Source organism: Eptatretus burgeri, chromosome 2, assembly GCF_056783735.1.
Source record: "Eptatretus burgeri isolate ZD-2024b chromosome 2, Ebu_testis_v1, whole genome shotgun sequence".
NCBI classification, from domain to species: domain Eukaryota; kingdom Metazoa; phylum Chordata; class Myxini; order Myxiniformes; family Myxinidae; genus Eptatretus; species Eptatretus burgeri.
This window is the reverse complement of record NC_140962.1, coordinates 117,032,666-117,047,470: the sequence shown is the minus strand read 5'-3', so window position 1 is coordinate 117,047,470 and position 14,805 is coordinate 117,032,666. Positions and strand designations below refer to the sequence as shown.

The 14,805-nt window shown below is 40.3% G+C and overlaps 1 protein-coding gene across 6 annotated transcripts in view; it reads left to right on the top strand.

The window, feature by feature from the left end:
* MCRS1 (microspherule protein 1) overlaps positions 1-14,805 on the top strand; it is a 126,983-nt gene that overhangs the window by 62,632 nt on the left and 49,546 nt on the right. For 3 of the 6 annotated variants that reach the window (XM_085870904.1, XM_085870901.1, XM_085870903.1), the window contains exons 4-6: positions 4,049-4,199; positions 5,323-5,442; positions 5,823-5,969. In XM_085870904.1, the coding sequence (XP_085727030.1) occupies positions 4,049-4,199; positions 5,323-5,442; positions 5,823-5,969 (418 nt within the window). Of the gene's footprint in view, positions 1-4,048; positions 4,200-5,322; positions 5,443-5,822; positions 5,970-6,139; positions 10,840-14,805 lie in introns of those variants that run through there. The other 3 variants (XM_085870905.1, XM_085870906.1, XM_085870900.1) reach the window with 2 other exon arrangements.

Below are 14,805 nucleotides of genomic sequence, written 5' to 3'. Positions count from 1 at the left end.
TCATGATGAAAAACTCCTATAGGACATATATATATATATATATATATATATATATATATATATATATATATATATATATATATATATATATATATATATATATATATATGCAATTTCAGTACTTTCGTGTGTCATGGGACCTTTAAACCTGATGGTGCTTTCTTTGGCATTTCTGAAATCCTGTCTCAAATTCAAACGTGGATATTCATGAATATTCTCAAACTCGTCACTGCTAAAACTCACATAGTTGTCCTGGCCCCTCACCCATTTCTTTTCAATCTCAAATTATGAAACTTTTCAATCACCACGTCATCTCTGCTGCCACGTTTTTAATTCTAGATGTCAACTATGCACACAATACTCTTCTTATCCCCATGCTTTTTGATAAAAAACGGGGTATGGTGTTCATTCCCGTATCTGTCCGTCTTTCCGTCCACGTTATCTCCTCCTAAACAGTTGTGCAACAATTCACAAAACTTGGTAGTTATGACCTCGAATGTGTGAGAGCAGTTTCATTTTGGCCCTACCCTTTGGGGTGGGGTCAAAAGGTGAAGTACCAAAAATGCGATTACACATTTTTTTTTTTTTATACTTTGTTTAATGCATTTCACCATTGGGGAACACATGAAACATGTAAGGTTTTTTTTGTTGTTTGTTTGTTTTTTGATTTAATCCCTGGTTTGTGCCCCAGAGGGTGGGAACTTGGGATCATAGGTGTCAAAACAGAATTTTTTTTTTTTTTTTTTACTCAAAATTTGATATTGGGTCATTCCTGGTGGAACTTTTTTATTTTATCTAAAAACTTTGCTTTCAGTGGGAAGCGTGGGGGTTTGCAATGGTACGCCATCAACTGTATTGATGGAATATGTAAGTGTTTTCTTCCATTTGCACAGTATTGTTCGTCGCTGCTCATGCTCAAATTGAAGGACTACCAAATCTTTAGTTCTGATGCTTTCATGACTTCATGCCTGGATTGCTCTAGTTTGCTGTTATTAGGTTTGCTGCCTCTTCTCTCATGCCTGATTACAACTTATTACTTCTGCCACTGAAGGTGAAGGAGGTTATTATTCACCCCTTTCTGTCTTTTTGTTACTTGGAAATTATTTTATTTTATTTTTGACAAGTCTGTTGATCGCCACCATTTGTTTTTGTTTGTGTGCCAGTTTTTCTAAAATCCTCAAATTTCATCCAATTGCCTTGAAATTTGAAGAGCATTTGCATTTCAGGTTGGCAAATTCAACCACCTATTACATTTGAGGTTATCTTAGGTCAAAAGGGCAACATAGGCCATAATGTCAACCCAAAATAGGCCAATTTTTTTAATTGTTTCTAAAATTGTCAATATTCATCCGATTGACTTGAAATTTGAAGACAATTTGCATATGAGGTCGCTGAATTCAACCACTGATTAAATTTGAGATAAACTTAGGCCAAATAGGGCCAAACTTTCTCAGATCCTCAATTTTCATCTGATTGACTTGAAATTTGAAGAGCTATGTCGGGTCGCTGAATTCAACTACCAATTAATTTTAAGGTCAACAGAGGACCGATTTTGAAAATTAAAAGATGGGGCCAAAAAATAAATGTATGACAATCTCAAAAAGTTGTGGATGAGTTGTGACAAAACAAGGTGGATGAGTTGAATGGATGATAAGAACAAGCGGATTGGATTTTGGTTCGGATCCAGCCCATCAGAGAGATACAAAACATGAACTGTTCCAGCTGGCAGAGGTATGCGCTCTGCCGAGTGCCGTTCTACTTTGTGCTGTTTTGTCAATTTTTCACTCCGATAGATTTTTCATTTGTTTGTCTGTCTGTGTGCAAGATATCTCAAAATTTTGTGGACGGATCTGGATGAAATTTTATTGACAGGTTGCATGTGTGAGAAGGATGAACTGATTCGATGTTGGTGAAGATCCGGATACTATAATTTAAGCATCATACTAGCATCGCACTAGGATACACTAGCATCATTGCAGTTTTGTGCTATGTACAAGAAGCATGTTCAAACTGGAGTGGTACTCATTCGAGCGCATACCTCCGTCAGGCTGAACAGTTCACATTTTGTATCACACCGATAGGCCAGGTCTGAAACCGGGTCTGAACCAAAATCTAATCGGTTTGTTCTTGTCCCTACCCAACTCATCTACAAATTTTGTCATCATCCATCCATAACGTTTTGAAATATCCTGCTATATATTGTTTTGGCCCCATCTCCCCCTGATGGTGAAGAATCACTTGGAAAAGAAAAAAAATTCTCTTATCCAGATCTGGGTCCAGTCCTTCACCAAAATCAAATCGATTCGTCCGTGTTGCACATCCAACCTGTCCACAAAGTTTCATCCAAATCTGTCCATAACCCTTTTTTTGTATACAATGTTGCTCATATGAGAGCAAAGACACAGAACGTACAACAAGGGGAGTAGGAGAGGGAAGGACAGAACGGTGAGGAACAGAGACATGAGGAGATCTTGGAAGGGAGAGGGTTGGGGCTGGGAACATGGGTTAAACAAGATGGACACCACAGGGACTTTCAAGAAGGAAAAGCAGGGAATTTGAAGGAAATGGGTTTTAGGTGGATTAGTGGGGGTAGAAAAAAACCATGGTTTTAGACGGGGGAAGATGATAAGAGATAGTGCTGAACAAACAGCTGTTTTGAAGACCTGGAGCGAAGGTGGGATTGAAGAGAGTGTGGGCGTTTGTTCCATAGGTGGGTAAACAAGAGGAATGAAAGAGTGAAGGTGAGCAGTGATTCTTGATTTTGGTAGTTTTATCAGAAGGAGGTGCTGGCGGACCTTGAGCGCCCTGCAGAAATATGGGAGGGGGGCATATCGCAGACGGAGCATGAGGGGGGGGGACATATCGCAGACAGAGCATGGGGGGGGGGAGTAAGTTACTGTTTTCACCCTTGTCTGTTTGTTTGTTTGTGAACAATATTACGGAAAAACTCCTTGACGGATTTCGACGAAACTTGGTGGGGGCATTAGGTATGGTCCAAGGATCATGCCATTATATTTTGGATTGGTCCAACATCTAATATGGCCGCTATGGCGGTCATTTTGAAAAAAATATTTGAATTTTTGTTGTTGCATTTCTACATGTTTTAAGTGATTTCCAACCCCCTCCCCCAAAAAAAAAATTTAGAGAAAAAAAAAACAAAATTTTGCAACTTTTTTTTTCAACAAAATTTCGATTTTTTTTTTTTTAATTTTTTTTTATTTTTGCATTTCTACATGTTATAAGTGATTTCCAACAAAAAACATGCCAGAATTATAATTGCAGCTGATTTTGGAACTTCAGGTGGATATACCCACGTAAAATCAATTTCTGTCTCAAGGAATCTAGTTATGACGAATGAATCTAGTATGTAAAAGGGAAAGTTGCAAACTATAACTCTGTGAGCACTGTTGACGTCAAATTGAATGAATAGGATATCAGGTTCACTTGAGTAACCTAGCAGTATTGGCGGCGGAGGTTTTGCACTCTACCGAGTGCTCCCCCCTCTAGTTTACATCTTGTGTTGGAGGGAATTTGAACTTTGCTCCATATTTTCAATCTCCTCACTCAAATTGTGCAATGCAGCTTGTTGACGTAGTTAGTGTCGTTTACACCTGTGATATTGGAATCGATGAATGGATAAACATTATACAGTACTCCTTCCAGTTTGTTGCTCCACTTTTGATGCCATATCTTACTTGAATGCTCATTCCATGGACCTATTACTGATGAACATTAATGTGCAAAAAAAAAAATTCTACCACAGCACTGAATTTAAAGGCCCTCTGGCCTTGCATACTGTTTGCATGCATTTATTTCCCCTCCATTTTCCATTGATTTTGATTGGTATCTTTGCAGATGCAAATTGGCCATGATCTCGTATAATCGCGAGCTGGGCACACAAAGGAGAGTTTTGATATTGTTGTGTTGTTTGTAGCAGCGTCAGGAATACTGGAGTTGGATCAGTGTGTCCGTCGGTTTAAATGGTTTTAATGACCGTTCTGAAGAATGGGTAAGCTTATTCAGGTCGGATTTTATGTTTGACTGGCAGGTCAATTAAACGGAAGAAATTTGATGACGAGCTGGTGGAGAGCAGTTTGGTGAAAACCTCCAGCCGCATAAAGGCTCCTGGATCAGCAGGTGGAGAGCCCGGCCGGGTTATCTCTCCGGGAGCCGAAGCCACTTTTGTGGAAAAGAGGAAGGCAAGTTTAAATATTATCGTCTTGCATCAGAAACCCACATTGTTAATATCCATCAAAATAAACACCAAAATAAATCGTCCCAAGAAGGAAGCCAGACGTAACGATACACACACACTTACATATTATATGCACATACTTAAGCACACAAACACAGATGTATTATGTACTGGTACATTACTTACAAAAGCTATTTTATTTGAAGTCATAACCTTAACTCAGAAGCAATTTACTGATTTCCCAACTGCCCTAATCATCAAGTGGGCACCGTTTTTCATCGAGGTTTTGAACCTTTCAGCCCAGAACCTCTCCAAACGGTGGATCCATAACCCCGGTCACAGGTCAACATCAGTAGATTCCATCCATCCATCCATTGGGACCATACTCTGTGCAGAGCATTGGTGCTGCCTCAGCAGTCTCCTTGGCTATTGGGTACAATCATGGACAGGTCGCCATTCCTACACAGGATACCAGCAAGCTGGCACTCATTTTGCCGACCTTGGAAGGATGATAGGCAGTCAACCCCATCTGATATTAATTCAACAGCCAAGGGGGATTTGAACTCAGGATCCTCGGATCCCCAGCCCACCACCCTCATCATTTAGCAAATATCAGTAGATTACTCAACCTCACTGGACCCATAACCTCCGAGTTGTGTCCAGTCAGTCAACACAGCAATGCAATATCCTTATTCAAATTTATTTAATATTTACTTTTATATTATCCATTTTTATGTTGTAAGCCTGGTGTTTGCTTGGTGGTTAGGGTGGCTACCCTGGGATCTTAGGGTCCTGAGTCCGAACCCCGTTGGCTACTGAATTAACACCAGGTGAGGTTAACAAAGCCTGTCATCCTTCGGAGGTCGGTGAAATGAGTACCAGTATACTGGTATCGGGGAATAGCATCAGCGGCATAGTCACGCCTCAACAAAATGATAGCTGCCATACGCAAGAAGAAGAAGAAGAAGAAGATACCCATATTTGCATATCCACAACACCTGTGAATATTTTCGGTTTTGTTTTACTTTGGCACAGCAATGGACAAATTTTCATAATTGAATGGGTCATTAGGATGTAATCGACCAATACCCCTGCATTAAAGTGTTCTCTGTTCATCTGTTTGGCAGGTGTCAAAGGGGTCGTCTGTGAAACGAGTGAAGAAATCCAAGCAAACAAGTCAAGTAATCAAAGACCTGGGACGATGGAAGCCAACAGATGACCTGCTTTTGATAAATGGTGTTCTGCAGGTGAGGTTCGCAAACAGTCAAGAAATTAACTTTTCTTTTCTTTTTTTTAATAACCTTGTTCTTTTAATGTGAGAATGGTAGTTTGTTTTCATTGTGTTCTTTTGTTTTATTGGTAAGTTTCTTTTCTTGGAAGACACTTGCACTTTCTTGGGAGATGCTGATGGGCATTTCATTGTCTTTTAGGATGTTGAGCAAAACACAGATGGGTTTTTAATTTTTTTTTTTCTTTGCCACGAAGATGGGTAGTTTGAAAGGCAGCGCTTGTGGACAAATCCTTCAACTCTGCATAAAGATGATCTTGAAAATGGGTGTGAAGATGTACGTACAAAGTTGCCTCTTGGAAGCGAATTAAGATTATTTGCAGTTTGTTTCATTCACAGGACCGCAGGTACAGGTGGGAACGAGATTTGACAAGTTCGGATGAAGACTCCGAGGAAGAGTCGGACTCATCGAGAACAGATGGGACAGAATTGAGCAGTAGCGAATCGAGATCGGGAAGCGCTAGTCATTCGGACTCTAGCATCGAGGTTGGTCTTTGGCCTAAACCACTATCTATGGCAGCACAAACAATATTGTCAATGTTTTTGCATAAAAGCTTGCAAAAAAGAGAAACAATTTGCTGAGACACCGTCTGCAAGCCGAGACGTCTGCTTCCTCGCGAGTGCGTCTGATGGCGTGGGCGTGCCCGTGTTCGTAGTCAGAGGAAGAAGAGTATTCCCGCCGCTGGATGTTGGAGCAGAAGTTGGAGCCTGCTCGCTGGACTGAGCTCTTCCAGAAGCTACACACCATGCACTGCTCTCAAGTGAGACTTGCACGCCGTGTTGGTCGAATGCAGCGGCACCTGCGCAGGATTGGACGATCTCTGCGCTCCCGCCCAAGCCCACTTTTTGTGCCTTACCCAGATCGTCGGCGGCGGAAGACACGGAAGAAAAAGAATCGTTCCATCCGCTACAAGACCATCCCACCATCTTTTAGGTGGGAAAACTTTTCACGATTCGACCATGCCAGGCAGAGTGCATCTTTACCTGAAACATTTATGTCGGGAAGGACAGTTGGGCAAGCAGATGACTGCATACGACAAATGCCGCAGAATAATACATCAGAGCAAGTGGAAGTGCCCATGACTGCTACGGCCTCAACATCCATCGCCCATGCTCGGTTTTCAGAGAATGTTGCATCGTCACCAAGCACTTTGACTGTCAAGACTGAGTGCCTTCCTACAATAGACCTTACAGAGATAGAGAGACAGGATAACCACACCTCCCCTTTGATCTCCAATGAGGAGCCAAAACATTCAGCTGGAGATATTGCATCTTGGGTTGGGGGGTCTATGGCAATTGAAACTATGCATGCTGTTCAGAAAACACCCACCCCACCCGGAAAATCTACATTCCCGCTGGATCAAACGTCCAGGTCTCAGACACCCCAAATTTTGGAGGTATACAGTCCCTTGGTTAATGGAAATGAAATGTACCAGGACATTGAGGGTGGACAGCAAAGCTCCCAAGCTTCTTTGATTTCCCTGTCTTCTCCCTCCCTTCGCATTGCCAATTACAGCGGTTCGATGGTCTACATCGGTGGGCCGTCATCCAGCATCGCCGTTTCCCGCCAAGACCTGGAGCAGTGTCTCATGTTGGCAACTGATCCACGGAAATTCCTCGGCAAGCTTGCTGATAAGGTGTTCACCCGTGACGAGCTAGCGACGTCGAACGTAAAGGGAGGTCTGGCTTACACAAAGGGTGTCTACAAGCCGTACAACCAGCTAGACCCAGAAAAGGTGCAAGCTATCATGGACGAAGTGGAGAAATGGTTTCCTGGCTGCCGGGCGAACCACAAGCTTAATTCTGAGCTTGTTAGGACTCTGAACAAGAAATGCAGCAATGTCCGGCTCACAGTGCTGCAGCAAGGATTTTCTGCATCTGAGAGTTTGCATCTCCGTCGTTGTAAGGAAGAGCCATTCTATCAGTGACCTCGGGAGCATTTGTTGCTCTGACAATATCAAACAGGGGTCACAGAATAAGGGAGCCTTCGTTTATTATCTGTGATGCTGCATTTCTTGATATCCTCCTTGAATGTCATTTCACTTTGGTTTTATTTTGTAGCAATTTTAAGCCCATCTTTAAAGTAAGGCCTCATTTATAACCCCCACCTCGATCCTCCGTTGAATGGCAAGTGAGTTCCTGTGGATCTGGTAAATTTCCCCTTTGATTCATATCTCTCAATAATTTTCATTTTGAGTGATACATTTTGACTATGTATGATAAATTCATTTTCCTTTTTTGCACCACGTGGTAAATATTTTTTAAAGGAAGTTTGCAAATGAAATTTCTTTCATATTATTATTCTTATTATTATTTTTACTTTTTTGTTTTCAAAGCATTGCAAAGTTGTCAAAGCCAATACAGGTTGTTTGAGGATTGTTTTGGGTTGGTTTGGATAGTTGGGTAACATAACCTGCTCTTCACAACATTTAATTCTTTAAAAAATAATTATTTTATTTTATTTTATGGAGCATGATGGCAGACTTCACATACCTTAAAAAATAATTGCATTCTTCCATACACTGTGCAAGCATAGCAGAAATGTACATTGCAACTGATATGCATTTGTATTAAAGCATAAAGTGAGAGCCTGCTACAATCACACTGCATTGCTTCCTTTTTACTCCCGAGGTTTCTGGAAGAGCTCTCTCAGAGAATGTATGCATACTGATTGTAGATTGGTCGAGATCAGGCAGACAAGTACAGAAGAATAAAGTGAGCAAGAGTAAGGGTTGTGTGATGGATGCATCGCCATCTTGATAAGTTGGAGGTAGAACTGGATTGGGTGCACTTGGGAGGGTATAATTACACATGTAGTTGGAATGAAGGGGTGCCTATGGGGAAGGGCTGACGTGGTAGGATTGCAATGCTGGATGAGAACTCCCAAAGGATTTTGGACCACCAACTTTTCTGATTGAGGCACAAACCCCACTCCTCAGCCATTTGATGCCCATAGCTTTAGTTACTACTTTATTTACAAAGGGGGTTCAAAATCCCCTTCCCCCCCCCCACCCTCCTCCAACTGGAAGTGGAAGGCATTTGTCCTCTGCTAGATAAACCTTGCACAGATGGAAGTACTTTTTAATGTATTTTCCAGCCAATGTCACAATCTTTCGAGCCATGTCAGTTTCCCTTTGCAAATGGACTCATTTTTTGAAAAGATAAAAAAACAACTTTTGACACTTCCCCTTTGTAAGATCTAAGGTGCTATATGGGTGGGACCCTGGCCTAAACTTTGGGGAGCAGTACTTCATTAAATTGTCTGTAAAGACAAATGCTGTGAAAGCTTGAAGTGTATTAATTATACCATTTGTTGTCGAAGAGGAGGACCATTTCATGTCATCTTGGAAATGTGATAAAATCCAGTGTTCGTCAAAACTGATGATGAGACCACTTGTTTCAAAAGGTATTCACAGGAGAGATAAATTGGCAATATTAGCTTTCTGGAGCAACAGTAAAGATGAGACCTGAGAGGGGGTGGGAAGGAGTGCTGAGCATCAAGGATCAGGTTTCAGATTGGTTTCTCATCTCTCTATCAGCTGGAAGTGGTGTCTGCTTTGTCTGTATTGATCTTTTTATGCAGCTATCAGGGCTAATGGAACAGCAGGACAACAGGGGGCAAGGTGTCAACAGACAGTAGGGTAAGGGGGAAATTGGACGATAATGTACGGCTACGTTACAGGTTTAAGATTGAGAGGGTTTCAATCTGTGTGAAGAAAATCTAATGGAGAGAAATCTTGGAGGAAAGTGCATTTGAGAACAGAGTGGCAGATGGTTCTAAATGTGAGAGAACAGAGATTGATGAAGAAATGGAGGTGAGCATTAAGTTTGGACTTTGAGAGATTGACATGATTAGGGTTTCTGGGAGATGGTGTGTGACCTGCAGCTGAAGGGATTGTCAGGAAGAAGTGCATTCAGCAGAATAGTTCTGGTCAAGGATTGCAACACCATAAGCCTTCCAGTGGTGAACGAGTTGCATACACACATACTTTGCCTTCTGTCGTGAGATGCCAATGACACAAAGGGACTGAAGTTCCATTGTCTAGAAGGTGGTTGAAGAGCGGAGGGTGTGGGGATATGAGAAGCAGCAGCTCCAGTTCACCTAATCCACTACATTTGGATGAAGTCCTTGTATGCTGTTATAAGCTGAGGATGGCTGAGGAAAGTCATTGCCTTCCAGAGATTGAAGTGCAGTAATGAACCCTGCTTCGACAAGCTTTACAGAGAATGAGGTGTCAGAGGCTGGTTTTGGAGTCTTGCTTAGAAATTGATTATCCAAGATAAGTTTTGCCCTCTTGGAGAACAAATTGAGAATATGGGTCTTCCTACATTGCTGCAGCCTGCCACGCACAGTGGTGAGGAACTTCCATGCACAGAGTAGTCATCTGTAAAGCAATGTATTGGATTTTCCAGTGAGTGAGTAATCTCTTTATAACAAGAACTGGAATTGGTCCTAAAAGTCGACCCTGAAGAACACCACCCTTTGAGATAGATTATTGGAGAAAACAACCCGCTATGTGCAAATGTACAGGAAATCTGATCGCCAGTAGAGATCCTGAATACCATTAGAGGATAGGTTTCTGAAATATCGGTTGCCAGACAATCAATTGCAAAGGAAGATGTGTATTGAGATGTTTTTGACCTCTTGTTTGACATTGAGGGCATCCACCCATTATTGACAATGAAAAAGCCTCATGGCCAGAATGGAATTTCCTGGGCAGATGTGAAACTGATAATTATCGAAGATGAGAGAGAGGATTATTATTTATCTGTTGCAATGAGGACGCCTACTGGTCTCAAGCTAACGATCAGTTGTGACACCATTCTTCCGAATCGGGATAATATTGAGGTTTTGTTTTTTCCATGATGGAGATTGACCTGGAAAAGAGCAGTGAAACTGTATCGGATGGAGCAGATTAATATAAGAAGTCCTCGGGATTAAAGTGCTGATCCTGTTAACTTTTTTGGGGGTTTTCTTTGGGTTAAAGTTATCTGTGGGTTATTTTGCCATGTGCTTTGTATCAACTTGTTTTGAGTTTGATTTTAATTTTTTTGAAAATGAAAGTTACTTTGTGATTTGAATACTGTAAAACTTGACAATGCAACCATTATCCAGTTTCTGAAATGAAAGCAGACATCTTTACTCCCCCCCCCCCATCTCTTGCCATGGTTCTTAATCAGTCGGTACTTTTATAAGGCTGCTATTCTCATCCTGCCAGTTTTTCATTTTAATTTGGTGTAAGGTACTTTCCTGTGCTCTTTGCTTTTGCCGTTTCTTCATTGTTCTGTATTTCTCATGTTTATGCTTGAGCTTTAAATAAAGCTGGAAAGTGAATTCTTTATTAAACTACACAAATGAGGACTGTTCTATTTTGCGGAGCTGGGCCTTGAATAATTACAAGTCTTGCAGTGTGGATATATACATGGAGCATCATTTGAGAATCGAACTACGACTGTGGAAAACAGCCACCTTGTTTTCATACTCGATTATGATTGAAGACTCATGAAATCGTTCCAGTGGGTTTTTTTTTCTTTTAAAAGGTAAATGAAGGCTCTGATGTAAAGGGAGTACCGAAAGTGAATACTTGAGTTTTGAGCTTGTTTATTTGATGTTTTTCAATGATGAGTTAGTGATTAGAGTGTAAATGGATGACAAAGGAGCAGTTGGTATGTATGTATGTATGTATGTATGTATGTATGTATGTATATATATATATGTATGTATATATGTATGTATGTATATATATATATATATATATATATATATATATGTATGTATATATATATATATATATGTGTATATATATATGTATATGTCATTGTGGTGACAAAAGCATAGTTCTTCGTATTATTCTTTGTTCTCAAAGATCTTTTTCTTTTTTGGTTTAGCAGGATAGATTAGAGGTTTGTGAACTTGTATTTGAGCTGTCTGTGCTGTCCAAATCTCAACACAGCTATTAACTGTCACCCTGGTGTTTCACTGGCAGGGTGATGAATCAGTGGTATGTACTGTCCATTAGAAGGATGTTAAACTGGATGTCCTAGTTGCTGACATTGGTTGTTGGTGGATGTTTCTTTCACAAGATTAAGTGAGTTATCGCTGACACTCGAAATAAATTGCGAATTGCTGCTCAAATCTACTTCAGTTGAAAGTTGGGCTTTGCCCGTCAGTTCGTAAAAGACTGGCAATTTTCTTCCCCAAGGCCGATCTCACAAGAAGGTAGTATTAATTGGAGGCACAGTGGTAGTAGTAGTTGTTGGTCCTCCTTTGCAGAATTGTTTCAAATAAATTTACACATGCAAATTATTGGGATGATCCCAGTTCTTTATGGTTACAAATTGTCATCACCTTGCAATGAAATAGGTTGTTGCAAAACATTTTTTCAGCTTTGATTTCACTACCACTTTGGTTTTGTTTTTATTTTACACTACCGGTCAAAAGTTTGAGAACACCCCCATTTCTCCAGTTTTTACTGAAATTCTAGCAGTTTAATGTTTCAATGTACTCTGAAATTAAAGCATAGAACAAATAAACAATTGCAGATAAAAAAGAAATCATGGAATTGTTTTGTTGAACAAAATTTAATCTAAATTTTTGACTCATCAAAGTTAGCCACCTTTTGCAGATGCAACAGCCAAACATACTCATGGCATTCTTTCCTCAATGGAAATCAAATATTGTTCTGAAAGTTCTTCCCAACACTGTTGCAGAAGTTCCCACAAATGTGTTGCACTTGTCGGTTGCTTTTATTTCACCCTTCTGTCCAGTTCATCCCAAACCAGCTCGATGGGGTTTAAGTCTGGAGATTGTGCTGGCCATTTCATGATTTGAAGCCTACCGTCTTGTTCTTTTCTTCTGAAGTAGTTCTGACAGAGCCTGGAGGTATGTTTTGGGTCGTTATCTTGCTGTAGGATGAACCCCTGACCAACTCGACGGAGACCAGAGAGAATTGCATGGTGCTGCAAAATGCTGTGGTGGTCCTTTTGGTTCAGGATGCCAGTCACTGTGCAAGTCGCTGGCTCTGGATCCAGCAAAAGAGCCCCAGATCATCATGTTTCCTTCTCCATGTTTGACAGTTGGCATCTCACACTGAGGAACCATCATTTCACCCCTGACGGTGTACAAAAACCTTGCGTGATGAACCGAAGATTTCAAATTTTGATTCATCGGTCCATAAGACCTTCTTCCAGTTTTCAGTAGTCCACCAGCGGTGCTTCATGGCCCAGGCAAGCCTGTTTTCTGATTTTGCCGTCTTAGCAATGGCTTTCTTACTGCCACTCGACCTGTCAAACCTGCCTCTCAAGGTCTTCTCTTCACAGTTGAAACTGAGACTTCCTTACTTCGACCAGTGTTAAGCTGTGCTTGAAGCTGCTCTCCTGTGAGCCGCTGATCACGCAAGCTGTTGACACTCAGAAACTTGTCTTCTGATTGTGCTGTGGCTTTGGGACTGCCAGACCTCTTCCTGTCAAAGTTTCCAAGTGCCTTTTGTTGCTGTCGGAAACTGTACTTGCTGACACCTTGGCTGCTTTGCAATTTATCTAAAGCAAAGACATATACTTTTAATGGTTATAATGGTCTGTCTGTCTTCCTTTGTTAATTGTGTTTTTCTCACCATTATGATAGCAATATACTACTCCCTGCAGTGCAATATTGTCCAAATAATGCTTCAGAGGGTGTAGCAACAGTCTGTTCCAACACTGCTTTTATACAGACAGAGGGTTTGTAACTAATCAACAAAAGTTGGGACACCTGTAGGAATTGTTTGCATCAACTTTCAAGGCTTAATTTACTTCCATTGCTACAGAACAGCTTCAGTTGCTTACCCATTACTTGTTCCCTGAAAAGGACCTTTTTAACAACTCAAACTGATATTATTTTTCAGCTTTTGGTAACCTAAACTTTCGTTTTTTTTAACCTCTGGCATTTTACCGCTTAACTTTGTGCCATTTCAGTTTATTCACTAGACTTGAACTGCTTAAATTTCAGTAAAAACTGGAAGATGGGGGTGTTCTAAAACTTTTGACCAGTCGTGTGTGTGTGTGTGTGTGTGTGTGTGTGTATGTGTGTGTGTGTGTATGTGTGTATGTGTGTATGTGTGTATGTGTGTATGTGTGTATATATGTGTATATGTGTGTATATGTGTGTATATGTGTATATATATATATATATATATATATATATATATATATATATATATATATATATATGTGTGTGTGTGTGTGTGTGTGTGTGTGTGTGTGTGTATATGTATATATATATATATATATATATATATATATATATATATATATATATATATATATATATATGTATATATATATATATATATTTTTTAGAGAGAGAATGAGATATATAACAGTGAATTAAACAATTGTAGAGTCCAAATACTTTTGTTAATTTCAACTTATTTTTCGAGAAAATTGTGCTTTATTTGAAAAAAGTGCAACGGTGCCAATATTTTTGGCCACGACTGTATAAAATAACCAATTGCTGCTGAAACATTCGTGAGGATATATGAAAATGTGATCGCTTATATGCTACTGAGGTTAAAAGTGAAAACCACCACCCATCTTCATTATGAGATACGCGATGACATTTCCCCCACGTCACCCGTAATCAAGCAGGCAGGCATGGACACGCATCTCCAGCGAGTGCCTTTACTGATGCAAATCTCCCCACATGTACCACGTCTGTGTGTACTGTCGACGTACCTCTACTTTGTAGCAACTGTCAACTGAATAATTACGATCAGGATACAACCTGTATCACTATCGACTAGATGTGTAGGGTGTTCGGCAAGTGGCTCAAGAAAGCACTCCAATTAAATGGTTGATAAGGAATAGCTGGCTTGGCAAGCGATAGCAAGCCGATTGGTAATGGCACATACTCACAAAAAACTAAACTGCCGATTTCTTAACATTTCCAGGTTTCACTCCAGATTGAGTTATTTAGTCCGCGTGTTCCGATCCTCCAAATTCAAATTATTATTTTGATTCTATAATTTAATTTGTCTGTGAGAGTACATCATGGGAAATCACTCCAAGCTCCGAATTTGAAAACGATAGCACGTACAAAAGTGATGTATACAGTGATTTGTAGGTATGTAGATGGAGGCATTCGATGATGATTGAGGAAAGTGGTGGGAAATTTTTTTGAGTGCTTTATCGTGTGTGTGTCTGTGTCCCCACAATGTCAAAACTATGAAACCGAGCAGCTTGAAACTTTGCAAGCGTACAAAGAAAACTCCAAAGAAGTGCATGACTAATAATTGGGTCTTTGCATGAATTAAAACATCCCTTTTGAAGATAATTAACAGGTTTA